Source organism: Gekko japonicus, unplaced genomic scaffold (genome assembly GCF_001447785.1).
Source record: "Gekko japonicus isolate JY-2015 unplaced genomic scaffold, Gekko_japonicus_V1.1 scaffold2141, whole genome shotgun sequence".
In the NCBI taxonomy this organism is placed as follows: Eukaryota; Metazoa; Chordata; class Lepidosauria; order Squamata; family Gekkonidae; genus Gekko; species Gekko japonicus.
In genome coordinates this window covers 270522-293245 of record NW_015160286.1, presented here as the reverse complement: position 1 = coordinate 293245, position 22724 = coordinate 270522, and the positions used below count along the sequence as shown (strand labels likewise).

The following is a 22724-nucleotide window of genomic DNA, read 5'->3' as shown; positions in this document are numbered from 1 at the left end:
ATCAGGTTGGGATGGAGAGCCAGAGGAACAAATGCAGCTTGGTGCGAATCCTGCTTGGGCAGGTTTCCTATCCCACGTTGTCACAGCAGCCTGGCAGTTGGCAACTGACACCAATAGTATCTGGAACTCAAGACCCTAAGGAGGCTGGGGGGGGGGGAAATGCCGGAGGGCCCGCTCCTCACAATCCCCTCCTGGAGCCCAATTCTGACTCTTACTGTGCAACATCTATGAAGCGAATAAAGTGCACTTCTTGTTGTTTTTGGCAAGCTGTAGCTGTTTAATCAATTGGCAGCATGAACTAGCCAACAATCCACTAGTGCATGCACTTCAGGTGCTATTAGAACATGTGCAGAACTCATCGAGAGTAAGTGCCAGGGACCTGTGGGACATCCCAACAAGCACACATCAGGGCTCTCCACTTAAATTTTTCTTTAAAAAGTGCTTCCTGTTAGCCCCACTTCATTATAGTGCGCTCTGTCATCATTTTGTTGATGTCAAGACACATGGCTCCTAACCTGGAGTGCCCAGGCTAGCCCAACCTCATCAACTCTCAGAAGCTAAGCAAGGTCAGCCCTAACAGGTATTTGGATGGGAGACCTCCAAGGAACATCAGAGTTGTGATATGGAGGCAGGCCAGGACAAGCCACCTCTGAACGCGTCTTGCCTTGAAGACTCCACCAGGGGTCTCCAGAAGTCAGATGTGACTTGACGACAAGGAACAAGAACAAAGACACATGGGTTTTCCTATCATGAAATAACATTTTATGAAAGACCCCTGAATACACCTGGAACAAAAAGCTATTTTGTGTTCAGGCAGTATTTTGCTTCTGACTTACAGCATATCAATTGCGGTAACAGGAGCACAGCACTGAAGGAGATTTGCTTGGAATGTACGAGGCGTATGAAGCGAATGTACGACAGGATTCCTCTTAAAGATCAAGGCAGTTCTTAAAGATGGACACAGAGGACCTGCACTGCATGCATATGGTGAGCAGCCACCACCCTTCTTGGTCAGATCTCGGAAGCTAAGCGGGGTCAGCCCTGGTTGGTGCTTGGATGGGAGACCACCAAGGGAGTCCAGGGTTGCCACGCAGAGGCAGGCCATGCCAAACCACCCCTGTGGGTCTCTTGCCTCGAAAGCCCCACAGGGGGTTGTCTTCAGTTGGCTGTAACTTGACAGCACTTTCCCCCGCCAATCCGGTCTTAAAACACAAGATCCCCTGAAAGCTAACACTGAGTCCTGAAACCCTACTTTCGATTTCATGATTGTTTTCCTGAGTGTCGAGAAGTGCCGCTCTCATCACTCGCTTGAGGGCTTTTATCTTGGCGATACCAAGCTTCATCTGATGCCTCCACTGAGCCCGTAAACAAAAATTGGGGGGGGGGGCTGTCACTAAAGCCAATCAGATTCAACGGCAGTGTGGGAGGGGGCGAATCAGGCCAGAGAGGGGAAAGAAGACATGAGAATAAGGTCAAAACCCCAACAAAACCCCGTGAAGAATATTTGAGACGGTGTGAGTGTTCTCTTCAATACTCTGCTCAGAAGAGCTGAGTGGTCTAATATTGAAGCGAATCGTGCAGTTTGAGGGTATGCTGCCTTCCTTTGCCAGGAAAAGGCTGCCAGCAGAGGCGCTCAGAATATTCTCAAGCAACAACTTTCACAAATGGAAGGCACTGGAGGCTAAGAAGATGTGTCCAGGGGATGCTACGGGTTCCACATGGCACAAACTGTCTGGGTTCTCTCCTCCCTGCAACTTTTCGTGAGAAATGGCCCCGCTAAGGAAATAACGAAGAAAAGGGAGGATTGAACTGAATGGCACATTCCCACTCTGGCCTCACACAGTGGCCATCAGGGTTAGCGGGGACTTGAACTGGGGAACCTTTGAGCTTACTCACTGCTGCCCCTTGTGGTGAATGCCAGGAAAGCGGGGAAATATTATCCTCCCCAGGTTCTAGCATGCCTCTACATCCAGACACTTGTGGGCTCGTGCTGATCTAACCTTGGTATAAATGCTTCTAGATCTGAGCAGAGATTTTGCCGGGACCCAGTGGGTCTTGACTGTTGGCTCATGCTTTCCTCTGCCCACGTCAAGCCTGCCTGTTCCTTCATATCGAAATAAAAGACAGCTTCTCTACTGCCATTCAACTTCAATGGAGCATTTCCTTACAACTGATAAATCTATTCACTCTGCAGCACGTTGGGTGAGAGGGACTTAAATCGGAACATTGATATTTTACTGTGTGTCAAACAGTAGCCCTGTTCACTAAGTTACAGTGAGTGCAGATAAAATTCATATACTCTATACACTTGATTTTTCTTTATACGTGCATCAAGTAATTCTCATGTTACATTTGACCCACGTTCAGCTGAATGTGTGACTGAAGCCACAGATATATCCAGGCATGGCTCCCCAGTCTCATTTGTAAAATCAATGCACATTGGCCCTTCCTTACAGAAAGGATGTATGTGCATTCACTGTAACATGGGAACAGGGCTAGTTTCTCTCTGGGAAGCACATTTATGAGTGAAACATGTTGGTAAATTTAGAAACCCACTTGATTCCACACACCCACTGATGTTGCTGTCTGACCAACTGGTGGCATTGCCCTCACTGACAAACATGGCAACCAATGAGCAGCTTTTGCAAGATGTGCCCCTCCCCCAGACAGCCCAAATTATAATGATGGGCATTTATTAGCTCATGTCAAACTCGGAACCTCATTTGCCATGGGTTTTGTATGTTCCATATTCACTGCCTGTAAACCACACCGGTTGGATTCTGAATTTGGGCATGGGGGGGGGCAGATGGTGAGTGTGTGTGGGACACTGCTCCACTTAGCTGCTTTGTAACTGTTTTCTTAAGAGGCATCCCGAGTGGGAAGTATGTGAAATGACCTTGAATGCCTGTCTCTGCTAGTTGGCCTGTCGTAGATAATGTACTGTAGGTTTGCAGGTGGGGAAGGAGGGCTAGCGGAACGCGCTAGGTTTAGGTGGGCTGAGTGAATGAATTGATTGGACAGATCATGGGGGGAGGTTGTTTGAATCATGTATAATTCCAGAAGTGGCGCCAAAGGAGTCAGTTTTGACACAAGATGGTCTTAGCTTGATACATTTGCATCTCTCAATAAACAAATCACTACCAAGAGAGTGCTGTTGAGAGTAAGTTTGTTCAAGAGGCTGACAGTTCACAACTGTCTCTTGCAACTACTGAAGATCAGTTGCATTTATGGTCACCAGCAAACTTATGAATAGGAATAAAAACAAAGCCCAGGGATTCCTCGGTTCACAGTTTAAGCTCTTGGGCCAGAATGATAGTATCTGCTCAGTACTGGACTGAAGCCCCAAAATGCGTGTTTGTTTCTCCTCCAACATGGCAAGTCACACACAGGATCTTTACACTGTGCATTTCCCTGCCCCACCTCTCAAGGGCAACCAGCGAAGCTGGGTAGGGAAACACACAATGCCATGCTGTCCCACCATGAGCCAATGGCCCTAAAGGAGGAAGATGAAATTAAGTACAGTGCAGGGCCTTTTCTGTGGTGGGGCTCAGTGGTACTGAGTAGCAGCATGTTTTTTTTTTGGGGGGGGGGGTCTTCCAAGTCCTGAGAGGAGAAATGGTGGGAAATGATGCAACCTGACACATGAGCATTGGCACTTAAAAAAAACAACAGAAGAAGTACTGTGCACAGGGCTCTTGTTTTTAGTAGCAACAACAGGGTATTTAATGCTCCAGCCTTCGCCATGACTCTGCACTGGCTCTCAAGGCATACATGCAGAGGCTTTTTGCCATTTATTTCTTGGTTTATTGTGCTGATTCCCATGTTTCAATTAGGATGTAAGTAATAAGACTGGGGTCAAGGAAGGGAGCTATTAGGTAGCTCCAAAGGTAAAAGACAGCAGCTTTGGTAACCCACAGCTCTTCACTGGGGAGAAAAATTCACCTGTGTTCAAAACTTTGGTTATGGCTTTGAAAATTAGCCTGGTGGACCTAAAGGGAAGACGATGGTGAATTAAAGCATTAGTAAAAAAAAAAAAAAAACCATCAATGACCCTATCATAATGCAGGTCGGTTGCTGCAGTCAAAAGAGACTTTCAAGCCCAAACACCCACAGTTATTGTCTGGAGGAGACGGAAACCCTTCTGAAAGACCTTCCGTTGTCAGGAACCGGGCAGAAGTTTTCAATGCCTGAGGGTGCTGGAGGCCCGGAAGTAGCTCAGGAACTTGTAGCAAAGGTTCACCACGAAATACCAGATGTTCTGAGCCATCTGCGACCTTGCAATGAAGACGCGCCAAACGATCACTAGCAAGGTGGTGTTGAATGCGTACTGGATGTTCCGTAGCCTGATGGAAACAGAAGAGAGAGAGAGAAGAATCTGAACATTTACCTTTGAGGCAACAGGCAGTGCACAGTGGTATCGTCCTGTCACAGAAAGAGGGTGGCTAGTCTCATTTCATGCCAGCATTAAGTTAGGCTCACAGTTCCTAATGGCTCCATCTCAGATCATGCAACCATTATGCAGAAAATCACGCGGCCATGGGGATGGGGTGGGGTGGGCAGTATGAGAAGAGGCACAGCAAGCAAGGGATGTGAATTTGGGTATGAACTAATTAAAAAAACCCCAAAATGTCCCATAGCCCTGTTGCACTAGCAGAGGAGCTTTCCTCCAGTGGACAAAATATTCCTCTCAGGCTTTCTGGAATGGATGCAACCCCCTGTTTATTAATTTAACAGAATTAATCTAAACGGAAACATTAACCACAGCTGGTAATAAGCACAAAAGGTCACTAATCCTCAGTATCCTGGTGCCTCATTGTAGGGACAGAGACTGAGTCACCAGATACTGTAAATGACAGGGACATTGTCCAGCCAGCAGATTTACATCGATCTCACCACTGAAGACCATTGCACTGATAGTTTCCTCTGCACAGAGTTTGTGCAAATCACTGGCATTTTCTCGGTGTCTTGCCATTCTATATTAGTGGTAGCAATAATTCCATCTCCCTGATTATGCGGGATACATTCTCACTGAAAGACTATGTGTCTACAGCTTTTTTTGCTATTTCCTATTTTTTCTGAGAGAATGCCTCTCTTGGGGCTTCCAAGTGTTAGCTCTGTAATGCTGCCAGCCTCCTTGGGTGGCAAGGAAACAGTATGTCAGGGGAATTTTCCCCTTTGAAATGGAAGACCAGTTCCATCTTAGTGAAGAAGCCTTTGGTGAAACACGGCTTGTTATCAGCTAGCTTACATGTAAAGAAGAATATCGGAGGAACCTACATTAGTTCATCCACCAGGCTCCGCTCCAGTGAATCCTTGAACTCCTGTAGGGCTATTAAAACTGGGAGAGTGTGTTCCGCATTATTGGAGTTTCTGGTGTGTGAGCTTAAATGTATCTATGTCCTGTGGTATGTAAAACACGCCTTGTTATACTTAATTTCATTATATTTATATTACATTGGACTGTGTCATCTTTATTACATTTTGATACAAATTGTTTAAGATTTGTGGTTGTTTATCATTGACCACAGATTATTCCCTTTGTTTTGCATGACTCTCTAGCCGTAGCACCGCCGACAACAAATATCTTTCTGTGCCCACTCTGCCCTTCTGCCTGTTGTCCGGGGTTGCCAAATGTACATCTGTGCTTGCTGTGCCAGTAAGAAAATTTTGAAGGGGATCTCTCCTATGTGCCTGAAATTTGCCAGGCCTGATTCCACGGCTGAGGGGTACAGACTCTAAATGCTGCACTCCAATTGGGATGAAACCCCAAAACATTACAGAAATGAGTCCTCCACTGAAACCAATGCATATTAATAACAGACAGAACAATGTTAACAAACACATGCAACCGTGAAAATAAACAGGTACATTTTTTTTAAAAAAGAAAACAGATCAAAACCAAAAATGCGTAATTTTTGCACATGCTCTTAATGTCAGCGACTGCATTCCTAAGCTACTCGAGTGATGTGGGATGGAGCCCTGCTGTGACCAGTCTGGTAACAAAACAACCAGTCAACTGCATCTTGCTGTGGTCAGATCCTCTGGGCTTGTCAGATGAATTCCACGGATGGGAGGGATGAGGAAATGGTACACCAACAAACGCTGTTACATGGAGGATGACTATGATGGTCTGCTTGCTCCTTGTGGACTGTCCTGTTTTTAGAATCAGCATGGCAGGACACGCCAGTGACTCCCAAGGAAGACTTGACTGTTGCATTTTGCCCTCTGTGGAAGCTGTACATGGGTGCTCTGTGGAAAGCCAGAGGTCTTCCCACTGCAGCTACTGACCAGGCAAGTGGCTTTAAAAAAATTCAAACTAAATAGCGAATTACCTGTCCAGCATGTAGCAGCCTAAATAGCCCAGCTTAGGACAGCTTCTTCAGGGTTTGGGAGCTAAGCAGGGTTGGTGGAAGGGAGCCCATCAAGGAAGACGGTTTCCTATGCAGAGGAAAGCAATGGCAAACCACCTCTGCTCATCTCTGTCCTGGCAAGTGCTATGGATGGGGTCACCATGACTTGGTTTTTACTCTGTGGTCCTTCCTCTAGTAGCACCTTAGTAGAGACCAATAAGATTTTCAGGGTATGGGCTTTTGAGGGTCAAAGCTCCCTTCATCCCTTGATATCTGACGAAAGGAGCTTTGACTGTCGAAAGTTCGTATCGTGAAATCTCGTTGGTCTCTCAGGCGCTACTGGTCTTGGATCTGGCTATTCTACTGCAGGCCAACGGGGCTGCCCTTTAAAACCATCTGCTCAACAGGTACTTCTTATGCTGTCCATACAGAAAGAGAATGCTCTCTAGAGCAGTATTGAAAATGCTCTGGCCGGGGACTTCTCAAGCACTACATAACTTCCCATGTGCCTTACTTTCTTAAGTGCTGCTTTGCGGCGGGAATTCCAGCCATGTCTTCATTCAGCAGATACTTCTTGGTTCCTAGGCAGTAATTTTCAATGTACTCAGACCAATGCAGCTGACGGACATCAAAGCAGTATAACTGGTATAGAAGGGGGGAGGGAGAGAAAAGGAAAGAACGTTGTGATGTATCAAATGCTATGTGATAACTGGTGGCCAGGTCCATCTTGGTCATCTTGAAACTCCCTTTCCCATGAGATATCTACTTTGGACCTTCCTGGTCGTGGCCCTAAGACAGTGGAACTCCCTTCCCCATGGGATGCACCTGCCCCCTATTTTGCACCTTCCTAGTGGTGGCCCTGAAGACTTCCTTCCTCCTGAGATACACCTGGCATCCACTTTGGACCTTCTTGGTGGTGGATCTTCCTAGCCTAATCTCGTTAGATCTCAGAAACTAAATAGGGTCAGCTCTGGTTTGTGATTGGATGGGAGGCCACCAAGGAAGTCCAGGATTGCTACACAGAGGCAGGCAATGGCATCTCTGAATATCTCTTGCACTGAAAACTCTATAGGGTTGCCATAGGTCAGCTGTGACTTCATGGCAAATAACATTTAAAAATAGCACGAGATGTCACTGCCAAGGAGGGCTGAGTGCCAGAAGCAGAGACTCATCTATGCTGTATTCCTCCACCCTACAAATTTAGCAAGTCGGACCAACCATAAATGCCAGAAATATGGAACACTGGGGGATGGTGGTGGAATCAATGCCTGCCTAACAATTAGCTCCAGGGAATCTGACACCGGTGCCTGGTACTGTCAAACTGGGGAAAGAATGGAACTTCCCACTTCTAGTCTGGATTGTTTTGACAGACAAACTGAATCCAAAGCGGCAATGGATTTCTCAGGCCTCCAAACATGTACAAAGAAACTGAAGTGTGGTATGAAAAGTCCTGAGCCCCGCCTGGTCTCACATGTAATTTAGGCATTTGTCTTGGAACCCACTAGACAGAGGGAGCTTGCTCTGGAAATTGATCCACCCCACCTTGAACCCAGGCCAAGTTTTGTTTATGACAAAATTCGACAGCATTCAAAACAGAAATGTGAATTGTTTTCTTAAGGGCTAGAATCGGCTACATGGCTGCAGAGAAGAATAATTACGCCGATAAGAGTTGGCAAGAGTTTCTTGATTGATTAGATGCTTACTTTCTTGTCTTTGGTGCTGAGCTGATTCATTAACATGTTTACATTATCTGAACTCCATTCCCAAGTACGGCTGGTAAAATATTCTAGAAGGGTCATAGTCCTGTGCAGCCGATTGAAAATCTTCATCATCCTAGAAGAGAGAATGGAGATTATGATGGGATTTAAAAATAAGATAATTACTTTTTCTCTGAACGGATTGGCCACTGTAGATCAAAAGATAGTGCATGAATTTCAAAAACTAATCCTGGAGCAGTGTCCCCCACTGAAAGAACCAGCTTGCACTACTTGTTCCATGAATTCAGAGAGGCATCTCTCTTGGAAACCAGTCTCTTCATGTCTTAGAGTGAACCACTGAACTCTTCCCAGAGCAGTTGGTTGGGGGGGGGGGAAATCAATAATTTTACTCGACATGGCAAACCGTTGGATGCACCTAGCACAGCTCTCTGGATTTTGCCCAATGACTTCAACCCAACCAGCAGCTACAGATACTACAGTCACTTTAAAATTAATGGGACTTCAGCACATGTGTTTAGGAACTGGACTGAACCACGCTGAAACAGATAAGTTCCCCCGAGTTTTTTTCAACCACAATTCTCCTGCCAATAGATAAATCACACATGAATTCATAACCACGAAGACAAATAAGACTAAATATCCAGAGAGAACAAATCAATGGACCAACAGCTAATCTGGATCTGTTTACATGCTCAATAGTTTAGTACGTACAAACTTTCAATCAATCAATCAATCAATCTAATTTATTGCGGCAGGAGCCAGTAAAAGATACAGACTTTGCCAATAAGTGCTTACCCCTGGCTAGTGCTAAAGTTGGATTTCCTGTAACGGCATTACGGAAAAGTTGCAAATAAATAAAATCTACACACACATCCCTGTTATGACATCATACAACTAGGGGTGTGCATTCGGTAAAGCCAAACTGGAAAAAAAACCCCAAAAACTTTTTTGACATTTTTTTGGTATTCGTCATACCAAATCAGATCCCCTGAGCTGATTCTGCTGCCAAATACTAAATGCTGAAAAAAACCACCCAATTTTTTTTGGTTTCCCCCCCGGCTTTCTTGGAGCGATACTACTGCCTGCCTTTTTTTCATCCCTATAGGAAACAATGGAGGGTTGGGGGGCACCCTCTTTGGATGCCCCTAGAATTGGACCCCCTGGTTCAATCTTTTCCAGACTTGGGGAGTCTTTTGGGGAGAGGCTCCAGCAGCTACAGTACAAATCTAGTGCCCCTAACTCAAACCCCTCCCCCCAGCCCCCTGAATACTTGTTAGAAGATTTTTGTCATTGACTACAATAGCCCCATAGGATATAATCAAATTTTGGTATTTGGATATATTTGGGGATCCCAAAATTTTTTGGCTTTATTATACTTGAATCCGAATTTGTTTTTCTTTTTTCCTGCACTCCCCTACATACAACATTTATCAGAACTGGTTATATTCTTTTTATCTTTTCCTGAGGCTCCAGGACTGGAATCTGGCACTTACAAACTTCAGTGTGTTGAGCTCAGCAACAGCATCATGGAAGGAAAGGGAACATGTTACTCCCATTCTGCAGTCTCTCCATTGGCTGCCCACCAGTTAACAGGTTCAATTCAAGGTATCGGCAATCACATACAAAGCCCTTCGTGGCCATGGCCCCTCGTATCTAGGGTAGCCAACCTTCAGGTGGCACTTGGAGACGTCTAGCTATTACAACTGATTTCCAGACGGCCGAGTTCAACCCCCCTGGAGAAAATGGTTGCTTTGAAGGATGAGATTGGTGGCATTATACCCGCCTGAGGTCCCTCCCCTCCCCAAAGCCTGCCTTACCCAGGCTCCACCCCCAAAATCTCCAGGTATTTCCCAGCCCAGAGCTGGCAACCCTACTCATATCTGTGAGACTTCCTCTCTCCCTATGCTGCGCCACAACAGCTTCTCTTATCTGAGCAAGGCCTTTGGCAGGTGCCACCATAGGAGCATAGAATCACAGAGTTGGAAGGGGCCCTACAGGCCATCCAGTCCAATCCCCTGCTCAATGCAGGATCAGCCTAGAGCATCCCTGACGAGTGTTTGTGCAGCTGCTGCTTAGAGACTGCCAGATAGCCAATTCCACTGTTGCACAACTCTTACTGTAAAAAAAGGTTTTCCTAATAATCAGCTGGTACGTTCCTGCTCTTAATTTAAACACATTATTGCGAGTCCTATCCTCTGCTGCCCACAGGAACAGCTCCCTTCCCTCTTCTAAGTGACAGCCCTTCAGACACTTCAAGAGAGCAATCATGTGTCCCCCCTCAACCTCCACTAACATTCCCAAGTCCCTCAGCCTTTCCTCATACAGCTTGGTCTCAAGGCCCCTGATCATCCTCTGTCGGTCTCCCGCTCCATTCTATCCACATCCTTTTTTGCAAACAGGCAAAAAAACCCGTCCTGTTTGGTGTAGTGGTTAAGTGTGCAGACTCTAATCTGGGAAAACTGGGTTTGATTCCCCACTCTTCCACTTGCAGCTGCTGGATGACCTTGGCCAAGCCATAGTTCTGACAAGAGCTGTCCTTGAAAGGGCAGTTCTCTCAGAGCTCTCTCGGCCCTGCCTACCTCACAAGGTGTCTGTTGTGGGGTGGGGAAGGGAAAGGAGTTTGTAAGCCGTTCTGAGACTTTGAGTGAAGGGCGGGGTATAAATCCAATCTCCTCCTCCTCCTCCTCCTCTTCTTCTTCTGTACATTCGTTGCTGTGACCTCATGGGATGGCCTGCCTGAGGAGGTCAAGGAGGCTCCCATTCGCCTGGCTTTCCACAAACGAGGCAAAACGGAATTATTCAGGAGGGCATTTTTTCCAAGGTAACTGGGCTATACCACAATGGAGTGGTTCATGAAGATGCTTTAATAAAGGGAGAGGGGATGTAGACCATACTAGCATATAGTCTGTTGTTGTCTGTATTATTTTACTATGTAATTTCCACATTGTTTGACATGTCATTTTAATACTTATGGTTTGCTTCAGATTTCCACTTGGTTTCAGATCTCTGCAATCCTAAACTGATTGCATCGCTTACTGGATGCCTTCTCCTAGTCATTGTGTTGACTTACCCTGTGCAAGCCACCTTGAGTCTCAGTGAGAAAAGCAGGCAATAAACAATGTAAACAAAGCCCCTGGACAAGCCACATTTATCTCACAGGCTGCAAGAAGTAGTTCTCCTTTATTAGCTACCAGAGTAACAATGCATCACCAAAGCATTCCTCACCTTGGCTTCCTTCCAGTTAACCTCAGATACAAATCGTACAGCAAGGCCGGGACTCTGTGGCTGACCGTTGTCCAGTACTGATGGATCAGATAGCTTGAGGTCATGTTTGCACTGGGTATTCTGAAGGCTTTCTCCAAGGGGTTCCTCTTGTATGTGGCTATGACATAATTTTCTGCAAGATAAAAACGAAAACAGATGTTTTCATCAAAAGAGTGGTTGTGCAGAGAATGTGCTGGCAGCAGCATGCCAATGCGCCTGAATTAAATTACAACCAGCAGACAATGCAAAGCTTGGGAACCACGCTGGGATTTTTGACTTTCTATCAAAAATCCAACTGAGAATGGTTGACCTGCCCAGTGTTAGTACCTTTTTGGCAAGCAATTTTGGAGACAGTTACAACAATGACGGGGATGACACTAGAATTCACTCTGGAATGCCTCCTATTAGGAGCAAATTGGAATAAAGACCAACCTGAATGGATACCTACGGCTATTGTGATTCTTTTATCAGCTGCTAAACTCTCCATAGCTTCTTGTTGGAAAATCTCCACTGCCCCAACTCTACAGATGTGGCATACAGGATTATGGAATCATTACGTCCTAGCGAGACTTACTTTTAATTTGAATCAGACGACATCAACTACAGCCCTCTTTGAGTTTAAGAAAATTTGGTCACCAATCTTAACTTATCTTTCTAATCAGAAGGAAATCCCAAAGAAATTATATCATTGTTATGTTTAATATATGTTCATATACACTGTATAATTAGAATAAATTTGAAAAAAAATCAATTTAATTAAAAAAACAAACCCAACTGGAAGCAATGGGGTCCTCTGTCACCATTATCATTTTCATCCCAGGTTTACATTTATAAAAAGGGCTGTATTGTTATTACAAATAGAGAGCCAACCCTCCAGTCAGTTCAGCTTTTGTGCTAGTTACTCAGAGATGACCACACTAAATGCAGTTCTTTTTTTTCTTTTTGGTTTTTTAAAAAATAGGTACATGTGTATGCATGCATGTGAGTGTGCGTGTGTACCTGGAAGTCAGAGTGACGTCTGGTGACTGACCCCTACTGGAGGCCTGGAGGATATTCAGAGAGGCGGCCGAATAAAGCCCGCCTCCGCCTCCCGCCTCTGGTATTTCAAAGAGGTCTCCCATCCAAGTACTTGCCAGAGAGTCGACCCTGCTTAGCTTCCGAGGTCTGATGAGATTGGGCCTGCCAGGGCTATCCAGGTCAGCTACTAAATGCAGTTCCTGTTTCTAACCTTGTGCCCTGGAAGACAAAGAAGTGGCAAGGCGAGGGGGGCAGGGGAGATTTGCACCACCTTCCTCAGATGGTTACTTAGGGGAGAAAAGGACATAACTGGGATTATAACTGGGACGCTCAACTGCTGGCAATAGTCCTTGGCCCGGAGTATCCCTGCCAAATGTTGTCCACATTGTAGTTAAAATCTTTGTTCATAGTAGGGGTCATTTCCTGCAGGAGCGCACAGGAGCGGAGCTCCGGCAGTAAAGAGCCCAGGGGGCGGGAACATGCAACAAGACCCACCCCCTGCTCCCAGCAGGCCTCAGTCAGAGCAAGAAGCAGCCAGGTAAGTTGCAGAGCTCCCCCTGGTCCAAAACAGTCCAGTGGCACCTTTAAGACCAAGTTTTATTCAGGTACAAGCTCTCCCTCCTCTGTGACGACAGATCTACACGTTTCCCCCCCCCCCCAATAGCTAGCAATCCAAAACAGTCCAGTGGAGCCTGAGCGGTGGGTGTTGCCTTCTGACACACTTCCAGTGATGTCAGGGGGTGTGGCATATGCAAATAAGTTATGCTAATGACCTCTTTTTCTACGAAATGACCCCTGGTTCATAGGGTTGCCAGTTCTGGGTTGGGAAATACCTGGTGTTTGGGGGAGAGGGTGGAGCCTAAGAAAGGGGGAGTTTGGAGAGGGGAGGGACTTCAGTGGGGCATAACGCCATTGCGTCCACCCTCCAAAGCCGCCCTTTCCTCCAGACGAACTGATCTCTACAGCCGGGGAGCTCAGCTGTAATCCCAGTGAATAGTCACCCACCACTTGGAGGCTGGCAACCTTATCTGTCCGCCTCGCTCGAAAGGAAAATCTTTTTCAAGGTGTGAGTCAAAAGTGGTACAGGGCTTAATCAGGCCAATGTATGCCTTCTAACATTTATAACTAACAGCAATTGCAGAAGAAAGGCTGTCCGGCCCCCGATAAAACAAGTCTGCCAGGTGTTAAGGTCTCATTTTCACAAATTAGAGGGGACAGTACACAGCTGGGGGCTCCCATCACTGAATTCCCCTCCAGACAAGAAAATATCCTGCGCAGGTAAAGCTAGCCAATCAGGACTCAGCCTGGGCTAGTATCCTTCTCTCTGATATCTAAATTTCTATATAAAGAGATTTTTTTTGACACAGAAGTGCTTTCAGGCATGTGATACTCTGATAGAAGAATAAATTGATACAGGTAAGGCACATTTCAGTCACTTCGTTTGCTTGTTGTAAGAATTTTGCCTTAAACGGGGACATCTTTCTTACAGTTGCAGGGAGTATATATGCAGACATCTATATATCTAATACCCAAGTGGCCCCGTCTGTGCGGATATCTAAATCCGCGCTACGGGGCCACCTGGGGGGCAGGGAGAGTTTTGGGCACACGTGGGGCGGTCCCCACGTGTGCACAAAAATCAGAAACCTGAAAAAAAAACAGGGGGATGTTTAAATCCCCCCGAAACTTACAGAGCGTCCCCTGCGCATGCGCAGGGAACGCTCTGCAAGCAGCGAGGGCCGCGCGGCAAGACGCACGGCCCTCGCTTGGGGGGGGGGACCAGCAGCCTCAGCCCTCACCCACCCTCCTTTTCTGCCTCAGCCTGCCCCCCCCACTCCTCCACCCCGAAGCGGAGTCAAAGAACCTACCCCCTCCGCAGCGCCGACTACTCGGGAGTCCAGAAGCCGGCCCCTTATGCCATTCGCGTGGCGCAGCCTCCCCAGCGGCCAGCTGGTGGGTGGGTGGGCGTCCGGAGGGCGTGAGGCTCTGCCAGCTGCATCCAGGAACTGAGGCTCCGGCTGGCCCCGCCCCGCGCCAGCGGTCTCCCCCCGCCCCGGCCCTTCTCGGCAAGCCGGGAAATGACATAGGCCGGGACGGGACACAGGGCAGAAGCGTCACCGGAGACCGTTCCTCAGGCCCCTCCGCAGCAGCGGGTGCAGGTCCACCGTGCCTCTGAGCCCGAACAGAGAGCGGCCGAGTAGAGGGAGGCAGCCGGATCCCAGGGCGGACAGAGCGCTGACACAGAGAGAGAGGAAAGAGAGAGAGAGAGAGAGCAGAAAGAGAGAGAGAAAGAAAGACAGAGGAAAGAAAGAAGGAGAGAGAGAGAGAGAGAAAGACGGATAGATAAACGATGGACGGACGGATGGACAGAGAGATGGATGGCAGGCGAGGAGAGTGCCTCTGACTGTCCGCAGAGTCCCCTCCTCTGCTTTCCCCATTGGCGCACCTAGGCTGTGGCGTCGGCACCTGGCCACATGGGAACGCTACCCCAGGCGGGGCGGGGTGGCCGGGCAGCCTGGCTGGCTGGCTGGCTGACTCCCCGCTTGGCTTCGGTGGCCCCGAGGGGTGGGGCGGCAGCAGGGGCCGCCCCGCTCCGCAGCCACTGTCCGGGACAGCCGGCCCCGTCCCTCCCCTCCTCTCCGGCCCAGTTCCCGGTTCTCTCGGCCCCTTCCCGCCGACCGCTCGGGAATCCAGAAACCAGCCCCTTATGCCATTCGCGTGGCAAAGGGAGACTACAAGACCCAGAGAGCCTGGCGAAGGTGAGCGCGAAACTACAACCCCCAGGATTCTTTGCGCTTCCCGCTGAGCCAGGCAGCTGTGCCGCGGGCGTCTAGCTCACCTCACCTGGGACGCAGCTGGAGGCGGGGCTCTGTGTGGCGCCAGGTGCCAGCCCCGGGGTGCCCCCCCACGAGTATCGCGGGTCCCCCTCTTGTACATTCTATGTAACGCTGTGCTTGAGTGGCAAGAGGTTTATAATTGTGATGCCGATAACTGCACTAGAAGAAAAAAGGTCCTACAAGAGAGATTTACTTCTTACTCTGGTGATCATACAAATGTGCAGAGAGAGTTACGTTCTGTTGTGCTGCTGAAAACTAGCTTAATATGGAATTAGCAAACACTGGCTGTGCTATTTTGAAACCACCAGCAAGGACAAAATCCTCTTCAGCAATACCACTTGTGGCATGTGGGTGTGTGATTATGTTGGGGAGTGAAGGTTAGCAGCATTTTTTTTTTTTGCTTTGAGTGTTAAAAGATGCCTTGATAATTTTTTAATTAAGGATGACTGAATGAGATGATTCACTGCTAACACAGTTATACAGCTCTTGTCATTATAACTGCAATATACAGAATCCTAAAAACATAAAAGCCCTGCTAGATCAGACCAGTGGGTCACCAAGCTCAGAATTCTGTTTCACACAGTGGCCAGCCGGTTCCCCTGGAGGTCCAGCAATAAAGCACAGAGGCTAAGGCCTTCCCATGACGTTGCCTCCTGGAACTGGTGTTTAGAGGTTGACTGCCTCTGAACCTGGAGGTTCGCTTTAGTCACCCTGGCTAGTAGCCACTGACGTATCTATCCTACATGAACCTCTCTAACCTCCTTTTAAAGCTGTCTGTGCCTGTGGCTATCACTACATCCTCAGGCAGCGAATTCCACATCTTAATCACCCGCTGTATAAATAAGTATTTCCTTTTGTCCATCCTGAACCTACTGCCCATCAGCTCCATTGGATGCCCTTGAGTTCTGGTATTTGTGGAGAGGGAGAAAAAGTTTATTTTCGGAGAAGATTGTTTTGCAGTCAGGGCTCTTTTTGTAGCAGGAACTCCTTTGCATATTAGGCGACACACCCCTGATGTAGCCCATCCTCCAAGAGCTTACAGTAGCCCCTGTAAGAAGAGCTCTGTAAGCTCTTGGAGGATTGGTTACATTAGGGGTGTGTCACCTAATATGCAAAGGAGTTCCTGCTGCTGATTTGGTGGCCTTGTGGTCATATCCCATGGGCCCTGGGTTGTGTATAATCCCATGTCCTCATACATTATATTTAGACTTTATACTCTACTTTTCTCCCCAGTGGGGACCCAAAGCAGCTTATAATAATTCCCCCCTTCTCCTTTTTATTCTCACAAGAACAATCCTGTGAGGTAGGCTAAACCACTCCACACTAGCTCCCATACATGTGGACCTGGGCATATGCAAGAAGGTATTTGGGAACTATGTATAAATTCATTACTCCACTACAGTATTGGACCTACACAATTGGATGTGACAACTAGACTTTATCAGGTGATGGATGCAATGTGAAACATGATTGTATTTTACCCAATGTATACAGGACTGCGGCTTAGATCCAAAGTACTGCAAGCAGAACTCTGCTTACAGAAAGGAACTTGCTTATTTCCCTGTCCAGCCTACTGTGTCCCCCCCAATCCCGGCTTGTGGTGGTACAGTCGGGCCCCCCCGCGGGGACAGCAAGGGGGCATGATGTGGGGAGTTTCCAGTGGTAAAAATCATCCCTCTTTTCTCCAACCCATTGAAATTCTTTTCTGCCAGTGGGAAAATGGTTCTGAATCCAGATCCTAGATGGTTTATTTAATTATTGGAATATTTCTACCCTGCCTGTCTTTCCTCTTGGCTCAAGACAACCAGATTGGAGGGGCAGGGATCAATCACATATATGATACAAGCACATCCCTGTGCGCAAGTTCAGTCATTCAGTTTTTCTGGGAGGAAGTTATTACTCATATCATTTTTGTATTTAGAATGTTCAGTGATTTTTGAGGACACTTACGTACTTTCAAAATATCTGCCCATCTCTTGGAGGCTAGCTGATGATCAGTGAAAGTGGACTCTCTGTGCCCTTACTACAGCTAAAAGACTTGTATCACAACACTGGAGACTGAGAGATAAATGGCCACCTCCTGTCAATCAATGGTTTAAGGACCTTAGAACTATATCATTCATTCATTCATTCATTCATTCATTCATTCATTCATTCATTCATTCAATTCAATTCATCTGTACCCTGCCTTTCTCCCCAATGAGGACCCAAAGCAGCTTACAGCATTCCCCTCTCCTCCAGTTTGTCTTCACAAGACCCCTGTGAGGTAGGTTAGGCTGTAACTGGCCCAAGGTCACTCAGAAAGCTTCCATGGCATGAGTGGGGATTTGACCCCGGGTCTCCCAGACACTAGCCTGACCCTCTTAACCATGACACCACCCTGGTTCTTATTAAGATTTTTCATCAATATTTGGACACATGGCATATAGACAACAATTGTGTATGCACTTATTTTCAGATACTTGGAAACATTGTATAGAAACTCATGGGTAGATCTGACACCACTGTTATATTTGTTTTTCTGCTTTCCTTCCTCCTTTTTAAATTAGTTACTGGATTTTGAGGTCCCCCCCCTTCCTGTTTTTTTCTGTTGTTTTTGAAAGGAAGGGATAATTTTTTCTTTTTTAAAAAAGTATGATGCAACTAGATAGAACAAAAAACAAAACAAACTCCAGTTCACCATCACCTTCTAGTGGTTCCCCAATCCCCCAATTTTAAAGGAAGAACTCATCAAGCTGAGGTGAGCTTGGTTGTCTGTACCATGCTGCAAAGTGATAAGGAGCATTTTACCACATATCAGGAGCAGAGCCGTGGTTACAAAAAATGTAGTAGAACACGTTGCCTCAATTACATCATCTCGCCAAGAGATAAGCAGTATTGCACCACGCAGGAGATGTGCGATAAAACTATTATCTATAACACCCATGTGCCACTGCACAGGTAATAAATATTTTTTGCTTCTTCAGCAGTGGTGGCTCATGTTGTGGATTGCAGGGAGTGAGGTGGAGCCAACCATCCTCCAAGTGGCCTTCCTAAGGAGGCATCCTTCAACTTCCACCAACGGAAGAACCACTTAAATAGGCCGAAGTCTCCTTAAGTTGGAGGAAGGCTCCAAACTTGAGCCAAAAGGAAAGGTGGGGGATAAACATTTAAATAAACTTTCCTCAGTGGAATGGTAGGATGGGGTAGGCTCCACCCCACTACCCCATCTCTAAATACCACATCAGGGGGAGGGGGCCTCAGTGCCCTTACTGGATGGGGTCTGGAAGTGGCTATGGAGACACTGAGAACCATAACTCTGATAATGAGTAGATCTACAGTGGCTGCCCAGTTACCAAAACTCAGCACCAACAAGCGATGTCATAACACACACCTAGCATCAGGTCCAGCTTGCCCTGCAGTTCCATCACCACCTCCAGCAAGAGTCCTGCGGCCCACATGTGGTGTAAACTGGGTTACCCCTGCAACCCACCACATCCAACCACTGCTACATCTCCCATAAGTGCTTCAGGGAGCTATGAAGTGAAAAGGGAGGGGGGGACCCAACAAAATTGAATCAAGCACCTGAATCAAGTGCTCAATACTGAAGGCACGTTGGCTCTGATAAGGTGTTTCACACCTAGACTTTTTGAACCAAAATTGGAAGGCACACAATAGCAATGTCATTCAACTCATATGCATCTTCATTCGACACAAGGCTAGATCCTAGGAGGCCTCACATGAAATATTTTTCTTGGGTCTTTTGATTTCTTTTTTGAACACTCCCGTTTTGGTCCCGTATCTACTTGTGTATTGCCTTTCGATTGTAATAAGAGCCTATCTGTACCTTCTATAGTTTGACCTCTGAAGAAGGCCCAATTCGATTGAAACACGTTAGATCACTATTGTTTTCTCTTGGACATATGCTACTTCTACGAGGCTTGTGTTGGGGCCTGATATGCTTTTAAATGTCTTTGTAATAAATACATGTATTTTTTAATGTACAAATGGTTCATATTTCATTTTAGATTTTGGCCTTGTTTTTGCTTACTAAATTACCTGCAGAGAATAATGACCAGTGTGGTATATGTGGCAGGATTTTGCACAGACTGTACAACCTTTTTTGTGGATTAAAGACAGAGAAAACTACTTAGGCATGGAGAATGAATCTCAAACAGTTGTCCTACTTAATATTTTGTTGAAACGCTACAGCCATTTTTGTTTTCTTTCTCTTACAGCTTAAGGGGAAAGATAGCTAATTGAAAAAGTCACTTTTGACTTTCAGCCTGGGAAAAATCAGAAATAGCTTTTGCCCAAGGCAGTCAGTTAATCAGACGAGAGAGAGATGGAAATGTACTGAATTTTCACTTGGGAAAAACTACCATATTTTGAGTGAACATTTCAGAATACGGCACAACAGCCTAACAATGCTGAGCAAGATTAACCCAGTTGGACTTTATTGACAAGACCTGAACAGTAACGGAGCTTAGGCAATGGCTTTAAAAAGGCTGACCTTGCAGCTTTGAGTCAGCAGCAAAATAACAACTGTAAGAAGTTATATTTGCAGAGGGAAGGAAGTAACATTTTAAAGTCACTTTAAAATAATCTGGCCAAGGAGCTCTGGCTAAGCGAAAAAGGGATAACACTTTTCAAAAAACCCCAAAAAACAAATATGTCAGCATAATTGAACTATTTGGAACTCTTCCAACTCTTTGGAACTGCTGAACTATTCAAAGTCTTAGAAGATGATGCTGTTAAAGTGCTGCACTCCATTTGCCAGCAAATTTGGAAAACGCAACAGTGGCCACAGGATTGGAAAAGGTCAGTATACATTCCAATCCCAAAGAAGGGCAATGCCAAGGAATGTTCAAACTATCGCACAATTGCACTCATATCACACGCTAGCAAGGTCATGCTCAAGATCCTACAAGCTAGGCTTCAACAGTACGTGGATAGAGAACTACCAGAAGTACAAGCTGGGTTTCGAAGAGGTAGAGGAACTAGAGATCAAATTGCCAACATTCGCTGGATTATGGAAAAAGCAAGAGAGTACCAGAAAAATATCTACTTCTGCTTCATTGACTATGCTAAAGCCTTTGACTGTGTGGATCACAACAAACTATGGCAGGTCCTTAAAGAGATGGGAGTACCAGACCACCTCACATGTCTCTTGAGAAACCTGTATAAGGGCCAAGAAGAGACAGTTAGAACGGGATATGGAACAACTGATTGGTTCAGCATAGGAAAAGGAGTACGACAAGGATGTATATTGTCACCTTGCTTATTTAATATATATGCAGAGTACATCATGCGAAATGCTGGCCTGGATGAATAACAAGCGGGAATTAAGATTGCTGGGGAAAAGATCAACAACCTCAGATATGCAGATGATACCACTCTAATGGCTGAAAGTGAAGAGGACCTAAAGAGCCTCTTGCTCAGAGTAAAAGAGGAGAGCGCAAAAGTGGGCTTGAAGCTCAACATCAAAAAAACTAAGATCATGGCATCCGGCCCCATCACTCCTTGGCAAATAGAAGGGGAAGTCGTGGAAGTAGTGACAGACTTCACGTTCCTGGGATCCCAGATCACCGCAGACTGTGACAGCAGTCATGAAATTAAAAGACGCCTGCTCCTTGGGAGGAAAGCGATGGCGAACCTAAACAGCATGATAAAAAGTAGAGACATCACCCTGCCAACAAAAGTCCGCATGGTCAAAGCAATGGTATTCCCAGTAGTCATGTATGGCTGCGAGAGTTGGACTATAAGGAAGGCCGAGCGCCGAAGAATAGATTCTTTTGAACTATGGTGCTGGAGAAGACTCTTGAGAGTCCCTTGGACTGCAAGAAGATCAAATCAGTCAATCCTAAAAGAAATCAACCCTGACTGTTCCCTGGAAGGCCAGATACTGAAGCTGAAGCTCAAATACTTTGGCCACCCAATGAGAAGGGAGCACTCCCTGGAGAAGACCCTGATGCTGGGAAAGATTGAAGGTCAAAGAAGACGGGGACGGCAAAGGATGAGATGGTTAGACAGTGTCATCGATGCAACGAACATGAAATTGAGCCAACTTCAGAGGACGGCGGAAGACAGGAGGGCCTGGCGGGAGATGATCCATGGGGTCGCGAAGAGTCGGACTCGACTGTGCGACTGAACAACAACAACGATTTCAGACAGAAATAATGGTGGCAAGTACTCTCGGCCTAACCTACCTCAAAAGGTTTGTTGTGGTGATGATAAAATGGAGGAGAGGATAACAGTGTAAGTGGTGCATGGTCTCCAATGGGGAGAAAACTGTGGTATAAATATATAAATAAACAACAGAAGGGCTCATATTGCATTTGACTCTTCCCCTTACCAGGGTGAAAAGCAGGGTTTTTTTTGGGGGGGGGGTCAATGGGTCAACGGGGAAAGAATTACAACAGCCATTTTCCAAGTACCACAAACCTGATTCACACCTGGCCCCCTGTGGCTTCTTTTGTATGCTGGCCTTTGATTTCATGAAGCAAGGTGGAGGATGTTAAGACCAGCCTCTGGGCATGAAATGAAGCTCTCTCTCCATAACTATGGACAAAGTATTGCAACAGATTCTGTGTAAATGAGCAGAGTGTATTTTCGGCATTTAGTCTTCTTGATACGGGCATTTTCTGTGGTCTCTCAGTTTAATTCTGTCTGCTGGAAAGGTTTTGAGATCAGCATACATATAGTCCCATCTTGATGGAAAGTATCATCTAATCACAGCTGATTTATGGCAACCCTGTAGGGTTTTCAAGGCAAGAGATGTTCAGAGGTGACCACAAGATGAATGTGTACATTTGAGCCAGCCACAAAATTTCTCACAAACAACTGTGCCAAGTGTCTTCAAAAATGAGGAACTTGAAACAGGGGTAATTTTGTAGAAAAAGAGGTGCAGGAGCTCATTAACATAGTGAAGCAGGCATTTATTATTCTTTGACCATATAAGAGGATAGTTGCTGGTCACATTCCAGCCACTAGGGGCAGAAGTAAGCTTGTATGTTTGGGGCCGGAAAAATAAGCCTAGTTAGTGGAAAATTCCACTCTGATGATGTAAGATGTGACGTGTAACCTTGTTGCTGTATAAAACCCTGGAGCCTGCGTTGCTCTGGGTTCAGTCTGTTTAAAGTGTTCTTCGCTGACTGAACCTGGCCAATAAACTTTCTTCTCCTCCCGTTGATTTGGTGGTCTTGCTTGGGCTTAGGCCCCTTTCGCCGTGCTACAATAACTCATTTGCATATGCCACAACCCGTGACATCACTGGAAGTGTGTCAGAAGGCAACACCCACCACTCAGGCTCCACTGGACCATTTTGGATTCCTAGCTATTGGGGGGGATGGGGACGTGCAGATCTGTCCTCGCAGAGGAAGGAGAGCTTGTACCTGAATAAAACTTGGTCTTAAAGGTGCCACTGGGCTGTTTTGGACAGGGGGGCAGGGGGGGGCTCTGCAACTTACCTGGCTGCTTCTTGCTCTGACTGAGGGCTGCTGGGAGCAGGGGGTGGGGCTTCTTGCATGTGCCTGCCCCCTGGGCTCTTTACTGCCGGAGCT

At 46.5% G+C, this 22724-nt stretch overlaps 1 protein-coding gene across 1 annotated transcript in view; it reads right to left on the bottom strand.

Moving 5' to 3' along the window:
* Positions 1 to 1128: 1128 nt before the first annotated feature.
* The window catches only part of LOC107114318 (fatty acyl-CoA reductase 1-like), a 156462-nt gene continuing 134866 nt past the window's right edge, over positions 1129 to 22724 (bottom strand). The window contains exons 9-12 of the mRNA XM_015415766.1: positions 11294 to 11465; positions 8054 to 8183; positions 6865 to 6992; positions 1129 to 4343 (exon numbers count right to left, since the gene is read on the bottom strand). Coding sequence (XP_015271252.1) covers positions 4181 to 4343; positions 6865 to 6992; positions 8054 to 8183; positions 11294 to 11465 — 593 coding nt within the window. The 3' untranslated portion in view covers positions 1129 to 4180. The remainder of the gene's footprint in view (positions 4344 to 6864; positions 6993 to 8053; positions 8184 to 11293; positions 11466 to 22724) is intronic.